The 17,865-nt window shown below is 33.4% G+C and overlaps 1 protein-coding gene across 3 annotated transcripts in view; it reads right to left on the minus strand.

Moving 5' to 3' along the window:
• Positions 1-1,051: 1,051 nt before the first annotated feature.
• The window catches only part of LOC111001969 (NAD(P) transhydrogenase, mitochondrial-like), a 32,761-nt gene continuing 15,947 nt past the window's right edge, over positions 1,052-17,865 (minus strand). For all 3 annotated transcript variants that reach the window (XM_045633442.1, XM_045633439.1, XM_045633441.1), the window contains exons 7-23: positions 16,477-16,632; positions 15,584-15,788; positions 14,733-14,933; positions 14,108-14,188; positions 13,193-13,338; positions 11,049-11,137; positions 10,554-10,638; positions 9,065-9,178; positions 7,515-7,681; positions 6,283-6,420; positions 5,111-5,328; positions 4,464-4,615; positions 3,409-3,562; positions 2,944-3,048; positions 2,311-2,430; positions 1,776-1,867; positions 1,052-1,219 (exon numbers count right to left, since the gene is read on the minus strand). In XM_045633442.1, coding sequence (XP_045489398.1) covers positions 1,073-1,219; positions 1,776-1,867; positions 2,311-2,430; positions 2,944-3,048; positions 3,409-3,562; positions 4,464-4,615; positions 5,111-5,328; positions 6,283-6,420; positions 7,515-7,681; positions 9,065-9,178; positions 10,554-10,638; positions 11,049-11,137; positions 13,193-13,338; positions 14,108-14,188; positions 14,733-14,933; positions 15,584-15,788; positions 16,477-16,632 — 2,370 coding nt within the window. In that variant the 3' untranslated portion in view covers positions 1,052-1,072. The remainder of the gene's footprint in view (positions 1,220-1,775; positions 1,868-2,310; positions 2,431-2,943; positions 3,049-3,408; positions 3,563-4,463; positions 4,616-5,110; positions 5,329-6,282; positions 6,421-7,514; positions 7,682-9,064; positions 9,179-10,553; positions 10,639-11,048; positions 11,138-13,192; positions 13,339-14,107; positions 14,189-14,732; positions 14,934-15,583; positions 15,789-16,476; positions 16,633-17,865) is intronic.

Consider the following 17,865-nt stretch of genomic DNA (forward strand, 5'->3'; position numbering starts at 1 on the left):
AAGCATATATATTTTTTTATTCCAATTGTATTTAACTTTATATAGCTAATTATATTCTCCTATCTATATTTGTCTTAATCTGACAGAGTATAGACGCTGTCAGATTCTATATTCAACAATTCATTTTATAAATATTGGTTATGCCATTTTGTAAGTATATACTAACAATGTTTTTGTGTCAATCAATATATTCTTAAAAATATAAAATATTATTGTAAATACACAATTTTCACTTTTCCTTATTTCAATATAATAATTATTAAAATATGATTTATTTAATCTCAAAAATGCTTATTTGAAAATATAAAATCTAGCTTTCCTAATAAGTGACTACATACATTTTACATAAATGTATATTTCAGTCCAATTTGATTTTTTCTAATTAATTCTGGATATTGAGAATTTAAAAATACAAAGTTCACCATTTTTAGAAATTATAGATAAAATATGAACATCCGTACATATATGACGTCATAAATACAAAATGAAATATATTCCAACTTTATGTGATAAAAATATAGTTAGATAGATACAGCCAAAATCTGTTATATGTAACGACATCAATGGAACAACTCATTTGGTCGTAAAAATCGACAGTATTAAGTACCTAATACAATAGAATCACACTTCCAATACACTATTTCACAAATAGTAGCAGCGAAATGTATTTATTTTTTGTTTGTTGAAAAAAAAATGAAATATATAAAGTCCCTGGACACTATGGCAGGGGAGTAGAGTGAAAATTTATATAAAAAAAATACAATAGAATTCAGTCGGGACCTTTGATTTTGGTCAATATAACCGGTATGTTATTTTAAACGATGACGTCATAAACAGTTTTGACTGTAATTAATATTTTTAATCTGTGCGTTTAATATCAAACGTTCAATCCACTTGCGGTTTTACAATTGTTAATTTTTAAAAACAATTTTTTTTGCAAAATATCAATAAATGTTTAAGAAATATGAGCTAAATAAATTTAAAAAATGTTAAAAAACCTTTCCGATATATATTTACCTGACATATTAAAGCATTTGTGTATATTCCTTTGAATTGGAAAAATTTCAGGACGTTATCCAGTCAAATGTTTTATTTTATCCAAAAGTGCGTCACACGTCTTCTTAGCGTCTCCAAGTAACATGGCTGTGTTTGGATTGTAGAATATTGGATTGTCTACGGCAGCATAACCCACACCCATCGATCTCTTCATGACCACAACCTTAAAAAAAATATATTTAAACAAAAGCAAATTGTTACAATAACAGTAATAATTTTAAAAATATATTTTGCCGAAACCGCGAAATTATTTGAAGTAGTTTAGGAGGGTATGCAATTATTTTATCAACTACCGTCTAAAATTCACAATATTGACGCGTTCGACAAATTCAAAATAACACTAAAGAGGCATGTTAGAGTTAACATAGTTGACTATAATTGGGACGGCTAATGGTGACGTGTCGCTCCTATATACATATTTAGTTTTTTATGTAAATAAAATACATATTTGTAAAATATAAAAAATACGTAGCATTTGTCAAATTCAATAAGTCCCTTTTTCGATGGAAAACTTTTTAGTAGCAACACTTATGACATGTTTACCTTCTTGCTGTAAAAAAACTATTTGTGAAAATTTGCAATTCGCCCACAATATTATATATATACATCTATTTCTGTATTGTTCTGTGAATCTTCTAAATAAATTTCATAATTCTACGGTATTAAAATACAGAGTAGTAAGAGATTAAAACAGAGTTGTGTATTTAAACTACTTTTACCTGATTTGCTTTCCACACTTTAAGAACTGGCATTCCAGCGATTGGTGAGTTCGGGTCATCCTCAGCTGCGCTGTTCACCGTATCATTGGCACCTGTTAATAAACAAGAACTAATAACATTTCCTTATATTACGATAACCCTTGAAGAAAATCTGAAAATGACCTTTACAACTACTAACACATTTATGTGTCACAGATAATGTTATATATAATAAATGAGTGGCTCATTATTATTATTTATATATATATATATATCTGAGGCCAAGACCTCTTTAGGTCTTGGCCTCAGATTTCTGAATCTATTTCATGATCATTATTAAATCTAATAGGCAATAAGGCAATTATTTAACATTTGATCGGTGAAGGAAAACATCGTGAGGTAACCGGCTTGTTTTGACCCAAAAAGTCGACAATGTGTGTCAGGCACAGGAGACTGACACTTGCCTATTAGACTGACAAATGATGATGGAACAGACATCTGAGGCCCAGAACTGCAAAGGTTGTAGCCACTGATTTATTAAATAATAAGTCCTTACCTATAACAAGAACTAAGTCAGTCTCTGGGAACTCATCGTTTATCTCCTCCATCTCAAACACGTCGTCATATGGAACTCCAGCCTCCGCCAACAAAACGTTCAACTGTCCCGGCATACGTCCTGGAAATGTATTTACTGGTGATTCTTATTTCAATGGGGAGATTACCATTAGTACCCATTTGATATTTTTCACAATAGTATTTGTAAATTTAAAAAGATAGTTCATGGTGAATACTTGCAACCTAAATTACTAATTTGAATGAATTAATATATATATATATAATTCTTTTTCTTTTTTTATCATTCAGTTTAATATGTGTATGTTGTTTGGTTGATATTTAGTGTAAAATGCTGTGTACAGATATAATTGGCTATCAGATTTTCAAATGTTGTTTAGTGTGTAATAATTGTATGTATGTATCAGTTTTCTGTTTTTGTACCTAAATGTAAAAATAAAAAAAATAAAAAATTTCACCAGGACTAGATCCAAACTCATGGAATGAATGTTACGAAATTTGATGAAGAGAAGTAAGGACCACGGCAAGTAGAGATCCGAGGTCCCTGCGCACCCTCCTTCAGGAACAAGGTGTGATAATATAAATACATATAAGCAATTTATATAATATAAATTACCTGCTACGGGATGAATAGCGAAGCGAACTTTCTTGCCGATATCTTTTAAAATGTTAACCAGCTCCGCGATTGGATATTGCGCCTTGGCGACACACAGGCCGTAACCTGAAAAATAAACAATAAAAAAATGACTTTCTCAAAGTCCAAAGTCCAGTCCTTTCTCCGTCCTCCGGCTCGAAGGACCAAAGTTAAGGAAATTAGACAATATGAACAAGTAATGAAGAGATTACACTGTAATTAACATTAAAAAGCTCGTTTCTTTGTAAAAAAATTACATACATATTGAGAATCTCCGGCTCGAAGGACCAAAGTTAAGGAAATTAGACAATATGAACAAGTAATGAAGATATATCAAATTAACATTAAAAAGTTAGTTTCTATAAAAAAAAAACGGTCTATTAAAAACCATAAACAATGTTAATGTTAAATAAAAAGCTTGGGAAGAAAATTTCTAAAATTTGTCACCTGGAGTAATAATAATATTGGAAGCACGATGAATCAAATCGGCTACTGTATCCACATTCATCTCAGTATGTGTAGCACCGGCGGGACGGGCTGAGCCACTTGTAGTGACACCGTAACCTCCAAGAATCACATTCGGTAGGGAACGATTCATTGCCTGAAATATTCAACCCGCTAAAAGATTTCTCGAAATTTCTAAATAGAAGGAGAATTAACTGGTAAATATTTCGATAGAAGGAGAATTAACTGGTAAATATTTCGATAGAAGGAGAATTAACTGGTACATATTTCGATAGAAGGAGAATTAACTGGTAAATATTTCGATAGAAGGAGAATTAACTGGTAAATATTTCGATAGAAGGAGAATTAACTGGTAAATATTTCGATAGAAGGAGAATTAACTTGTAAATATTTCGATAGAAGGAGAATTAACTTGTAAATATTTCGATAGAAGGAGAATTAACTGGTATATATCTATCGTGGAGAACTTTTTAGTAGCTTATAAAATGTCAGAATTCCTATTTAGGAATGATAAGCAATATGACATGACTGACTTTATACTCTGATTTTTCATTCCGTAGAATTCTGCCATTTCATAAGCTACTAAAAAGTTCTCCACGATAGATACAAGATACGTTTTTTTATGTTTTACCTACAAAAAGGCAAATCTAAATATTTAATTACTCAAGTGACCTAATACAAAAATAGCAAATATTTCAATGTCACGAACAATATATCGAATTAACTTTAATTACTTTATTTTATCTTCAGCTGGCACCACGGCCTTTTAATTCCAGGATAAGTAAAGCGTTTCAAAAAAATAAAATGTTATCGTAACCTGTGCGTTTTACTGTTTGTGATGAAAAGAGTGTAATAATACCTGCCGTACCACTTTCAATGCGGAGCACAACATTTAATAAAATGTATGTATAGACACTATTCAGACTCGTATTGATATTGAAAAATCTGCCCGGCCAAAATGGTTTGTAATCTCTAACATGTCAAAATGATAGCCGTCAGATTTCTATGGAGTTTAGAAGAATATTTTTTTTTTATACCTTGCACATAATATATGAAAGTATAGCTCCCGAGCTGCCAATCAATGCCCCAACGATCGTCATCAAGGAATTATTCAGCATAAAGCCTTCAGCACACAGGGCCCAGCCAGAATAACTGTTTAGCACTGTTATTACTACTGGCATATCGGCTCCTAAAAAATATAAAACTGATTACAGCCCGCCAAGTGATGATATCAGTACACTTTGGTCTAAATTGAATATTTCAAATGTGTAACGGGAGGTATATATTAACTTAGCATTACTCAAGGTAAATATTAATTGATTTATATATATATATATAAATAAAAGCCAGATGACACCGAGCTTCAAAGGATTTATTTGATTTCAACAACCGCCACCGAACTGAACTCGTGTCAATATACTGTTTATCGTATAATTATTTTTAAATTATGATATACGGTTGTGTAGTTCTTTGAAATTATATTATATAGACTTATGAAATGACTTGCTGTTTGGCCTCAAGTACACTTTATTTATTTCTTAAATAAAAAAATTAACTACAAACGTCTACTAAAGCGTCGTTACCATGGTTACGAGCGTACACTTAGTAACGAACACAAAAAAGTGCCAAAAAAAGGAAATATATTTTAAAATAATAATACACCCTATAGCTGCGTTGTACTTGCCTCCGATAGCAGCGGTGAGTGTCAGTCCCTGGATTCCGCTCAAAACAGCTGCCGCAGACAATAAAGGCAGGCCGGGGGCATCGGGCATCGCTATTAGGGCTCCGCCACAGCCTAAAGACCCCGCTAAAAGTCCCGCGTTAATCGCATGACGCCCTGGCAGCAATAATGGCGCCGACGATAATGAGCCTTGGAGTTTTCCATATGCTATCAATGAACCCCTATAACAAACGATATTCGTTAAGCGAATCATCGAAAGTTCAATTCTCGTATGTAGAAAGTCAAAGACAAAAATCATTTATTCATATAGGTAACATAATGTACACTTATGAACGTCAAAAAAAAGAGAAATATACATTAAATGAATCTAATTTTACATTTACTGCCAGTTTTCAAATCAAGGGCGTAGAACGGAAGAGAAGAACTGGCAATAAACTCTCCGCCACTCATTTTAATCGCCAGGTTTTTGTACACAATGTTTGTTAGGAGCTGCATCCATTACACTATGTTCCATATGACATCTAGACGTTATAGTTCGGCAGTAAGAATACAAACTAGGTAATTTTTGTGAAAAAAAATTAGTCAAGTGACACAAAACGTATCATACAATTTAAATATATGTCACTGATAGTAGGAATTTCCATAAGAAATGTAAAAGCGAGCGAGACAGACAGATAAACACGATTTATGACCCGAAACCCCAGTTCATAATGCGCCAACAATACTAATTGCCCAATTCATTCACAATTGTGAATTAATTAATTTAAGAATGATAATACAATTTTTTTTCTACTTTTCTTTACAGTTTACAAGCATGCTACGTCACACGGACGCCATCTTATATACAGATGTGGATGTCGGGTACTTCAAACTAAAACTGTCATTTTGTTTTAAGCCAATTGCACTGACTTCTAAACGAGGTCTTAAAGGCTGACAACGCACCCACTAACAAAGGTGTCGATGGACTGCCAAGATCACCCTTCATGAGCGTCCTTTACATTTGGCTCCTACCATCTCTCTATATTCAAGTTCTCTTTTCGAGATCATGGCTACTTTATGAGATGCTGCTTGCATGACTCTATGGCTTGACCAAACCACTGCCGAAGATTCTTTAACCAATTCTGTTACCAGGCTGTTATATGGGCTGAAACGATTAGTTGGAGCTCCTGACTTACGTGAAGGTAATCCCGCCAATATAGGTCCCGAGGAATAGAGACGTCTTCAGGGTAACTGCTGTCGGGTCCAAAGCCATCGCTGGAAAATCGTGCATGTACGTCGCTAGGCAGGTTAAAACCGCTGCCATACCGACCAAGCTGGAAAAGTGTTTTTGAAGATTCATTAATGAATCCACACTATATTTTTACTTAAAAACAAATGTTATAAACTTCTATTGCGATCAGATCATTGCTAAAATATGAAAAAAAAAATGAAATTTTTACTTAAAAATGTTACATTTATGCCATGGAATCATTGCTATTCTAAAAAAAATTGCTCTGCCAAAAAAAAAACTTTTTTTTTTAATTTAAAGATAGGCGTACGTCATTAAGACTACAATGAGCGGGCGACAATTGGGGTGAGTCTGAAGCTACGACTTTTTGTTTATGAATACCTTTTCTACTCATCGTTTGCAATCGGTGTTATTAAAACCACTTCTTAATCGCAAACTGAATAAAAAACTTGGCCAATATACTTGGATAAAATACGTAAAATAATAATTCTATTTTATATTGTTAATAGTCTGTCATTCTATGTCAAAACTGACACAGTATAATTACGTGCATAATTCGCCAATGTTTTGGGTTTTAACGAACTATGACAATATCCATTATCAGGGATATTGATCTTTTCCACCTCATAAAAGGTGTCAAGAAGTACTCGTAGAAGTGGGAAGACTCAGATTTTATTTAAGCAGTAGCTTTTAAATTATAAGTATTATTTATTGTTTTTAAACGTTAAATTTTAGTTTACTTTAATGTATCATGTCTATGAATGCAGTTGTTTTTTTTCTGTTTTATATACATACTCCATATAACGGCACTGAAGGAACTGCATTTTATGGCGTTATAGTCGTTAAATGGAGAGAAGAAAAATCAGAATTAGAAAGAGAAAAAGTATATTTCAGACTAGTCTTAGTAGTTATGTACTCAAAAAGAATCTGAATACTATTGCCTAGTCTTTAGCTGCACTAGCAATTTTGTTCAATTTTTTACTTATTTTATTCATATCTTATGATATGAATAAAATAAGTAGACTAGTCTGTTGATTGAAAGGCTACCTTGGCTTTGACATATATATGTTCTCCTCCACTTTCCCTGCCCCGAACGAATTCCAACGCAACCCCTGCTACCTCCAACCCACCTTCTCGTTCCACCGTCTCTAACCGACACACATTTTAACATATACATACCTATGAAAACCCGCGACAAGCTGTGGCAAATCGGTAATCTCGATTTTCTTAGCGATCGCACCACCTAACGCCCCACCGATGCCTGCAACGCCCAACATTTGTGCGAACACCTCCGCACTCGGCGTTAACGCTCCCAGCGTGGCCGCTATACCCCCCGCCACGCCAATCTGTATATTTAATAATATAAAATAGTTTATAATATAAAAAACAAAATAACACTGTTTTATTGAAAAAAGTGCTGGTACCGCGAAAGATTGCTTAAAGCACACCGCGATATTTATGAATACGAGGGATTACAAAAGATCTAGATCTAGAAATAAAAACAGAAATTGGTATCAAATTATTGATATTGGTAGTCAATCTTTCGCGGTTAAAAACCGCACGTCATAGGCCGATACACAACCTCATATTACTAAAGAATCATCAAATCGACGAGCAAGTACCCAAGGTGCCACGTTTAAAATAGTACAATAGTAGTGTAACATTTATTTTCACTTAAAAACAAATGTTATAAACTTCTATTGCGATCAGATCATTGCTTTACCAAAAAAATAGCCAAAAAATGAAAAAAAAATGAAATTTTCACTCAAAATGTTATTATTATAGCCATGGAATTATTGCTATACTAAAAAAATCGTAAAAAATATTGCTATACCAAAAAAAAAACTTTTTTTTTAAATTTTGATAGAGTAATGATCTAGTGATCTTTCTGTCTCAATGTTTTTACAATGAACAAAAGATATGCTTACGTCATCAAGATTACAATGAGCGGGCGACACTTGGGTTGAGTCTGAAGCTACGTCTTTTTGTTTATGAATGCCTTTTCTAATCATCGGTTGCAATCGGTATTACAGAAACCGGTACAGATTCGATACTTTTCAATACAATTTCTGGATCGCAAACATTTGGTAAAAAAACTTGGCAAATTTTGATTGAGTTTTGGCTTGTCATTTGAATTTTTAACAAGAATTTTTGTTTAAACATTTTCTGATTAATTAGGATAAAGAATAAAATATTTTTTTTAAACAAGTTTAACGAAAAATCAAAATCTAATTTCATTTATATAAGCAAACGATCTTAGTACGGAAAGCCCAAAAACTTTACAATTTTCAGTGGGTGCGTTGCCGGCTTTTGAGAGATGAGACACTCTAACTTTTAATAGTTAGAAGTTGTGTCTCTAGACAGACGGAGTTGATTCCACAGTTCGCAAAAGCGCCTTGTGCAGACTGTGAAAGACTTCAACCAGTCATCAAGGTGATGCTAATGAAATTTTAAAAACTAAGGTAGAAAAAAACTATTCAATAACCAAATTGTAGTTAATTTCATCATATATATATGTGAACAGGGCATATACTGAGAGAAATTTTTTTAGATAGTAGTCATAAGTAAATTATTTTAGGCACACGAAATTATTCTATGTAAAACTTGTAACAACAATAAAGGCTTTATTATATTATTATTATATGTAAATAAACATGCTACTACATTAAATTTGTCAGAAAATGTATTGAAAAGTATCGAATATATTCTCACACATTTTAAAGACTTACCATTCCAAGATAATTTCCCTTTCTAGCTGTTCCTTGCGAACTTAGACCCGCGAGTGCGCCCACACAGCACAGAGACGATGCGAGATACGCCATCTGATGGACTTCAGGGTATCCCTACCAAATTATAATACTAAGGGCCTGTTTCACAATGTAAACACCGGATAAGTTCCAAATAAGCTCTTTATTACTTATTGGTAGGATAAACACTATTTTTGCGTTTCACGACTGTCAGATAGCGCTATACGTCATGAAATGCCAAGTATCTTATTCGGAACTTTTATCTTTCGAATAATTTATGTGTTGCATAGCTATTTGGCACTTTATCCATACATTGTGAAACAGGCCCTAAGTTATTTACTTTTGCGTTTACTTTTTTCTTCTATTGTATATATACAATATATATACAATGACCTAATGTACGTGTTGCGGTCCGGTGGTGAAGAGGCTGACTATCTGTCACTCAGGTCTCCTGTTACAGAGACCAGTCTCTCACATACACTTTCAAATGTTATCTTAGTTTTAATCGTTGTAAACTTGTATGTATATGTGAGAGAAGAAAATAAAGATTATTATTATTATTATTTATTTTGTCCCCAAAGATAATATATACAGGATGTCCCAGAAAGAATGGATAATGCCATTGACACTAATTACGCTTTCATACTTTTTTTTTACATGACACTCTCAAACTATGCCAAAATTATTTTCGTATGAAATTTCATGTCAAAAACTCAAGTTTTTTTTTTGTTTTTGAAAAAAGTATCATAGATACTTATAATATTTAATATATTTCTAGTAGTATAGTCTATCCGGAATAAAATTACACCAAAAACGCCACAAATTTCATTTTTTGTGGCCGTTCTGCACATGTGAAGTGAAGTAATAATAACGAGTTTTTAAAAAAAAATCATATTTTGGGTTTCATGTTTTTTCAAATTTTTTTTTTATTTTTTTTTCTGAGCGCTGGAGAGCTGTTCCGTGCGGGGTTCAAGGATTATCCATTCTTTCTGGGACACCCTGTATATATTAACTAAATGCAGTTTGAGCAGAAGTGACTCTAGCGTACGACTCTCATATGCTGTGCACCAATGGACTTTCTTTCTATGTGTGCATCTAACATTTGCATTCACCGATCGAATAACATCGTGAGGAAACCGGCTTGCTTAAACACAAAATGTCGACGTGTGTCAGGCATATGGGACTAATCACATACTTGGCAATAAGACATCATAAAACAGACACAGAAATCTGAGGCCCAAACCTAAAAACGTTGTTGCGCCACTGATGTTTTTTAAATTGCGTACTTGAACAAATTTTAACATTGATTAGTTTCAATAATTACCGGAATTATTCGGTATACCGATTTCGATAAAAATATATATTTTTTAATATTTTAAATTTCTGTCATCTCTTTGTTTTCTTTGTTTATGTCTTTTTTGAAACTGGTATAAAATTAAAATAATGTATTGCCATAAAAAAAATCTTATACCTGCATTGCTGTCACGATGTATCCAGCTAGCAACGCCGTAGCTGGTATCCCATATAGATAACCATATTCCGGGGGATCGCCAGGCCTAAAAAAATGGATAGTCTGAAATGTCCCATACCTCAACTTGCATCGAAACGCACAATCTAACTTCGGTATCGTATTGCTTCTCTCAAATACCGATTAAAAAGATACTGGGGCTGTTGTAAAAATCAGTTGTTCCTAAGTTTGTGCAACATTTCTTTAAGCCGAGAACTATATTACCTAGATACTAGTATACATTGTTTATTAAGACATTTATAAGTTTTAATTACTGGCAACACTGATATCGACGCTCTTACCGGCCAAGTAAAGTCAAAGTATGTGGTATAGCGTACTGAATTATCATTCGTACTCGGAAATGAATCGAATCGAATAATTACCGAGAAATTACAGGTCAAAAATACCGAAAAATACCGAAAAATACCTGAAAATACCGAAAAATACCGAAAATTTTACCGTTTAAACATATCCAGCATACGTTGAGTTACCATGAATCCTCCAAAGACGTTGACGAAGGAAATCAATGCAGCAGTGCTTGCCAACCACTGAAAAACATTAACGGGATATAAAAACAAATAAATAGTTAAATTCAGATATATTATATATAAAAAATCCACACACAGCCACAGAAAATAGATGCAAATTTCATAATTATCATGATTTTTGGATAAGAACAGTTAATTATTGTCTATTGTTAAATTGAAAAAATTAGTTTTTCTTAATAGCGATGTAATACAAAAGAGAAGATACAAGAATTATATAGGTCACGATTGATCAGGATATGATAAGCTTAGAAAATATTTATACAGAAGAGTTTTAAAAGACGATAGCAGCCTATTCCACAGCTTAATGGCGGAAATTCTAAATGAATTGCCTATGAAGGATGAGCTGTGGGAATTTCCAATAGACATCTATTGGAAGAGCAAAGCGTAGAGATAGGAGGACGTAAGAATTTGAAATGATTTTTGAGATTTTGGTTTTTTTTCTTTTTTTTTTTATAGAACCGGGGGCAAACGGGCAGGAGGCTCAACTGATGTTAAGTGATACCGCCGCCCATGGACACTCTCAATGCCAGAGGGCTGGCGAGTGCGTTGAAAAGAACTTAAAGAAGTACAGAAGTTGAAGAATATGAGTGTCACGTCTGAATAGGATATGATTTCATCTGCCTGCGGAATTTAGGCAGGTGGTCAGATTTAAGACCAAATATGTATGCAGAAGTTCTGCAGGTGTTCGATCTATCACTAAACAGACACAGACATCTTAGTCCAGTCATTTAAGCTTAAATTAGGTAAGAATCTCTGAATTTGAGATACCCAGCTGTAAGTCTGTAAATAGTTGTATATTGACACCCTAAAAGTTGTCTCAAAACCTACATATGGGTAGGGTGTAAGCAACTATTAAATTTCAAGGTCAAAGGTCACAGAAATCGTTTTTTTTTGGAAATATCTCATTTCCTATGGGTTTTTTGCTATTTCTATTTATTATCAATATTGTAGAATACAAAATTCTCTACAAATTTTGTTCAAAAAAATTTTTCATACGGTGAACCGTTTTCGAGATAGAGATATAAATATTTGTCAATTTTTATTAACTATTATATTATATTTTATCATTTTCTTCATGTATTAAATCTCAATATACAACTATTCACAGACTTACAGCTGGGTATCTCAAAACCGAGGTGAACTTACTATAATGACTGGAATATCTGTTATAGCGCCCAAAACCAAGACCAATTGTTATAGCGCCACTAGATATGGGAGCGTTCAAGTTTTACGTAATTTATTTGGGGGGGGGGGGACATTACGATGCGGGGCGGGGGTGGAATTATGCGATTTTGTATGGGGGAGGGGGTGTGTCAAGAATCTCCAAAAATTGCGTGGCGTCATACTTGATCGCTCCCTATGGCGCCATTGGTAGACTTGCTATAGTACGGACGCGGAGCACGAAGAATTCCGTAGAATGACCCGTCATCTTATGTCTTTGTCGCTCGCGCATAAACATAATATTGCCGTTGCGCTCACACAGATGCAGTGACCGCCGTATTCAGAGATTGCAAACCTTTTAGTCATAACCATAAAGACATGCGGTGGTGCACATGTACTTTGGTTTGTTTTGTTATAAGTAGTATATATACTATAAGTAGTATATATACTATAACATATAGTATAGTATATAAGTAGTAACGTATCTGGCGAAACATCTGATAGTTCATCAGAAATAGATGCCTCTGACTAAAATTAAATGTTTTTTTTAAGAGTGTTTCTGTTTTTTTTTACCAAATCTTAGTCGCAATCATAACTTTTCCTTTTTATAAATCCATCAAGCCGTTTAGTCTAAATAAAAATCAAAGCTACCGTTTTTAATATTCGTACTTATAAAAAAATGTTTTTAACCACTGGCAGTAGGCCCAAAGGTCATTGTACGAAATTCTTCTATTTACTATAGTAGACCAACAAGTACCTAAAAATCGAATCCTGCGCAACTAACGATAAATAATAAAGTTCCACTAAATATATCAGATCATTATCATTTATACCTCGTCTACACCAAACTCAAATTCAAGGAAACTTATCGCCTCATTATCGCCAGGTATTTACCTGAACCGGCGTCTCGGGTACGTATCCCCCGCCCATGAGCAATAATCCGCCCACCGCAGTAATTCCTGACACGGCGTTAGTCACAGACATAAGTGGCGAATGGAGGGCTGGAACCACGCCCCACACCGTATGGTATCCGACTACACCTGGAATTATTTTATTTATTTATATATAAACTTAAATAGAAAAGAAGTTGGTGTGGTGGAAACATAAACTGGATACAGTTTTTCTGTCCACCAGGACATCCAACATAATTAAATATCACTAATATATATAAGATTAACTTATATGCAAAGAAGCATTCCCCAAACCCGGCTGGTCCCCGGGGAATTAGACCACGTTTCTTTTTGAAGTGAAACTTTATTGACGTTGGAAAAAAATACCGTCACATTTTACCGTTACGCACCATCTTTTATTTTCTCTACTACGGTTAATTTAAAAAAAAAGAGCACTTAATAACAAAAATATATAATAAAGTTTACAATGACAGTAATAATTATATTACAAATAAAAAAAACTAAATATAATTTCTGAAATATATTATAAATTTTTGTTAATTTGTAACTAATTTTTACAGAATTAGAATTATAATTTCATTAATTGTAATGGAATTATTAGTATCATTGTAACCGTTATTGTATATTTTTGTTATTAATGGCTTCGAATCTCTCGAATGTTTGATGCATCCGTAATGACAAGAAAAAGATGGCGCGTAACGGTAAAATGTGACGCGTAACCGAGAATGTGACGGTAAATTTTTTTCCAACGCCGATAAAGAAGTTTAACTTCAAAAAAAATATATATATATATATATATAAATAAATTCAAATTAGTAATTAAGGTTGTAAGTATTCACTATGAACTATCTTTTTAAATGTCAAGGGGTTTAGAAGACTCAATACAGCAGATATTTACCTGATAAAGCGAGCGTCGTTGTCATTGTGGTGAAAGCGGGATTAGGAGATGCCACTCCAAGACCGATCAAACTTGCTAGACCTGGAAAAGATGCACAGATTCAGCCACTGGATTATATTCCAAAAAGTACCTATCAGTGTATTTTTGTTCTTTTCTGTTCTTCTGTGTAGAAGTACAGTCAAAACCTGATATAGCGACATTCAGGGGACTATTCATATTTAGTCGTTATAACCGATAGTCGTAATAGCCGATAACATATTTATTAAGAACCTAATACAGATGAATTCAGCCGGGACCATTGATGTTGGTCAATATAACCGGTATGTTGTTTTAAACGATGTCGTCGAAAGCGGTTTTGACTGTACTTGTTTAAGGACACTTCACATATATCAGAAGCCATAGATTGGAGCAAATCAATCCCAAGGATTAGGATCATTTAAGTATTCCTCAAATTTATAAAAGGCTTTATTAATTAATTTACTTTTAACGAGAAACTTTGAATTTTACTAGTAAGTTCATTGCAAAATTGCATAAAAACCCGTTTGAAACCGGTATTTACGTCCTTAAGAATTTATGACTGCAATATTTCAAAAACATACTGGATTTTGACGTGAATAAAACTTACCAGTAGAATACAAAAAGGTATCCTTTAAAGTTTCGTTGAAGGGATTGGGCGGTTCCGTCTTGGCCACAGCGGCGGCCTTAACTTGGGCGGGCGGCATGCTCTTCGTGGGCGGGGGCGGCCAAAGCAACTCCCCGGCCTTTAACACGATCGCCCCACGGGTCACTTCATCTTCTAGGTCGATGTTGAAATGGTCGTTTGTACCTGAAGATATTCATTATTATCTAAAGACCTTATTATCTGATGCCTCTTAAACATATCCTATATATATATATATATCAGCAATGACAAAAACGACATGACTTAGACCCAAAATTCGACAAATCTTTAAGGCTACTCCTTATTATGAAAAAAAATAGGTGTGTATTTATGTACACGCGTTAGAAGTTATACTTCTTTGGCGTATGGAAAAAAACTAAAACGCAGTAGTGATTAACGATAAATATTAAAATTAATCAAAAAGATTTTATTTAAATAAACACTACTACTAATTAAAGTTAAGTACTTGGAGAAGCGGGAAGACTCCGATTTTTTTTAAGTAGTAGATATTAATAAATTCTTAGTATTATTAGTTGCTTTTTTTTTAATTTTGCAGTTTTTAATTTTACTCTTTTGTTTTTCTTTTAAATGTCACTTTGTCTTTTAATGCTTGTTTTCTGTTTTTTATTTAATCTGCGTAATCTGTTTTGGCTTTGTGTATTGTATTTGTGTTTTGTATAATAATATGTGTTAAGTAGCTGTTGGAATACTTATTATTAAATTAATTAATTAATTAAATTTTAAACCGAATCGGTATAAACTTTAACTGTTAATTAACAATCGGTAAAAAATTTAAACAGTTCTTTAAAACTCACCCAAACTTAATAGAAACGCAGAGATATTATTCGCGTACAACGTCGACGCGTGCGCAGGCATTCTACTCGGCATGTCCGTTAGACCTACGTGCGTGACATCGTGCACCTTTATCACCTCCCCCTTTTTTGTCGTTTCAACGTTCCCCCCCATTTCGGCTGCTAAATCCACTATAACACTACCCGGGGCCATGTCCCTTACTGCGTCCTAAAAGAGTTTTATTAATGTACGACTCAAACACAGATAAAGTTTATTGGTTACTTCTGGTAAAAGATTGAATAAGAGATGATAAAGATTTATTTTATTTATTTATTATATACATAATCTTAAATAGAAGAAGTTGGTGTGGTGGAAACACAAACTGGACACAGTTTTTCAGTCCACCAGGACGTCGAAAATATTTAGTTAATTAGCTTATATACATACTAATAAAATATCTAAATATATATATATATAATATAGATAAATTGAAAAAGTAACGGAATGACTTAATCGCTATGACAAAGAAGTAAATAGCTACTATATATCTTATATATAAAATTCTCATAATGTTAGTTACCAACACCGGAACGACCGATTCTTTAAATGATGAAATTTAGTATGCGTATTCAGTAGGTCTGAAAATCGGCTACTACCTATTTTGCATACCCCTAAACGATATGAGGCGTCCACCTCCAGAATTTTTTTAAGTTTATATTTTATGATACAACATATAAAAATATATACAACCCTTAATTTTCATAACTCTACAATTAACCTCTATTTTTTATTATACCGTTGGTAATTATTGTTATTTATCATGTGACAAATTTTGCGAAATTGTACTTTGGTACAATTACAAAGACACTTATGAGATGGACAATGTATTACATATTTTCTACTAAATTAAAAATACCTCTAAAATCAGCAACGGAGCAGGTTTTCCAGGTATCAGAGCTGTTGTTATGACCACATCGGAAGTCCTCGCCTCTTTGCCGAGCAGAGCACGTTCAGCCAAGAGGAACTCTTCACTCATTTCTTTCGCATAACCACCTTCACCAGAACCTTCTTCCTGTAATTTGGTATTGCTGGATGGATACATATTCTAATAAAGATTAAAGTTCAATTTTCGACTCGCGAGCCCTCTGGCATTGAGTGTCCATGGGCGGCGGTATCACTTAACATCAGGTGAGCCTCCTGCCCGTTTGCCCCCTGTTCTATAAAAAAAAATCTGTTTCAGATGGAAGTTATTAAAGAAACATTATTGTGGATTTTAAGATGTTCTTGTAAGGTTTGGTAAACCGATTATTAAACCCACCGACTGAACGATAGCAACGCCCAGAAAAAAAATGTTTATTTTGGAATATAAGATCCAGGCATCACTTATTCCACGTCATTAAATTTGACCTATAGGCCTGTAAACCTGTAGGCAACCCTACTTATCGGCAAAGAAGTCAGAGGGTGTAGGCCGAGATAAAAAGCCGGCGTAAAAAACTTTCGGTACCCTCAAAAAAGCAAATTATCAAACTATACTACAATATTTAAAACAGATATAGCAAATTTATTAGAAGTAGCCTGCCTAGCACTAGTCCCAGGCCTTTTTACCAACTAGATAATCGCTTATAGTAAGCCTTTTCACACAGCTTTTCTTAAATACGTTTCTTAAATTTATTAAAAGGCAGAGATAACATAGCCATAAGGGATTTTATTATAGAAGAGTATGCCTTTGCCCAAAAAGGAATTACATTTTTTCCGAGTAGTCAACAAATAGACTAACATAAGACACATCAATAATTAAGGTACAACTAGGACAAGGAATTATTAGAAAAAAACAAATATATAATTCTTTGACCTTGTATATTTTTATCAATATTTACAAACACCTTTGGATAAAAATCAACGATTAAATATAATAAAACATCATGATAAGATAGCTGCACTTAATTAATATTTGCGCAAATATTTTTGTCCATTATTTGAACATAAATGATAGGAAAAATAATTTTTTATTTGGTTGCAACAATAGTGCAATGGAAAAACACACCACTCTTCAGCCTATATGGGGCAGAGAGAGTTACCCCACTTCACCGTATTGTTGACATTATTTTACCAATACTTGAATATATTCAGCACCTCTACTTTCACACTCCTATCCTCTCCACTTCGTAGGAAATCCAGGGATAACTCAAAGAAGCAAAAATAGGGCTTTCATATAAACAGTATACTTAATGTACCATAAACTTATATTCTGAAATCTTATCTATATCAACCTACGAGGAAAACGAACTCTAGGATTCAAATCAAC

This window comes from Pieris rapae, chromosome 23, assembly GCF_905147795.1.
Source record: "Pieris rapae chromosome 23, ilPieRapa1.1, whole genome shotgun sequence".
In the NCBI taxonomy this organism is placed as follows: Eukaryota; Metazoa; Arthropoda; class Insecta; order Lepidoptera; family Pieridae; genus Pieris; species Pieris rapae.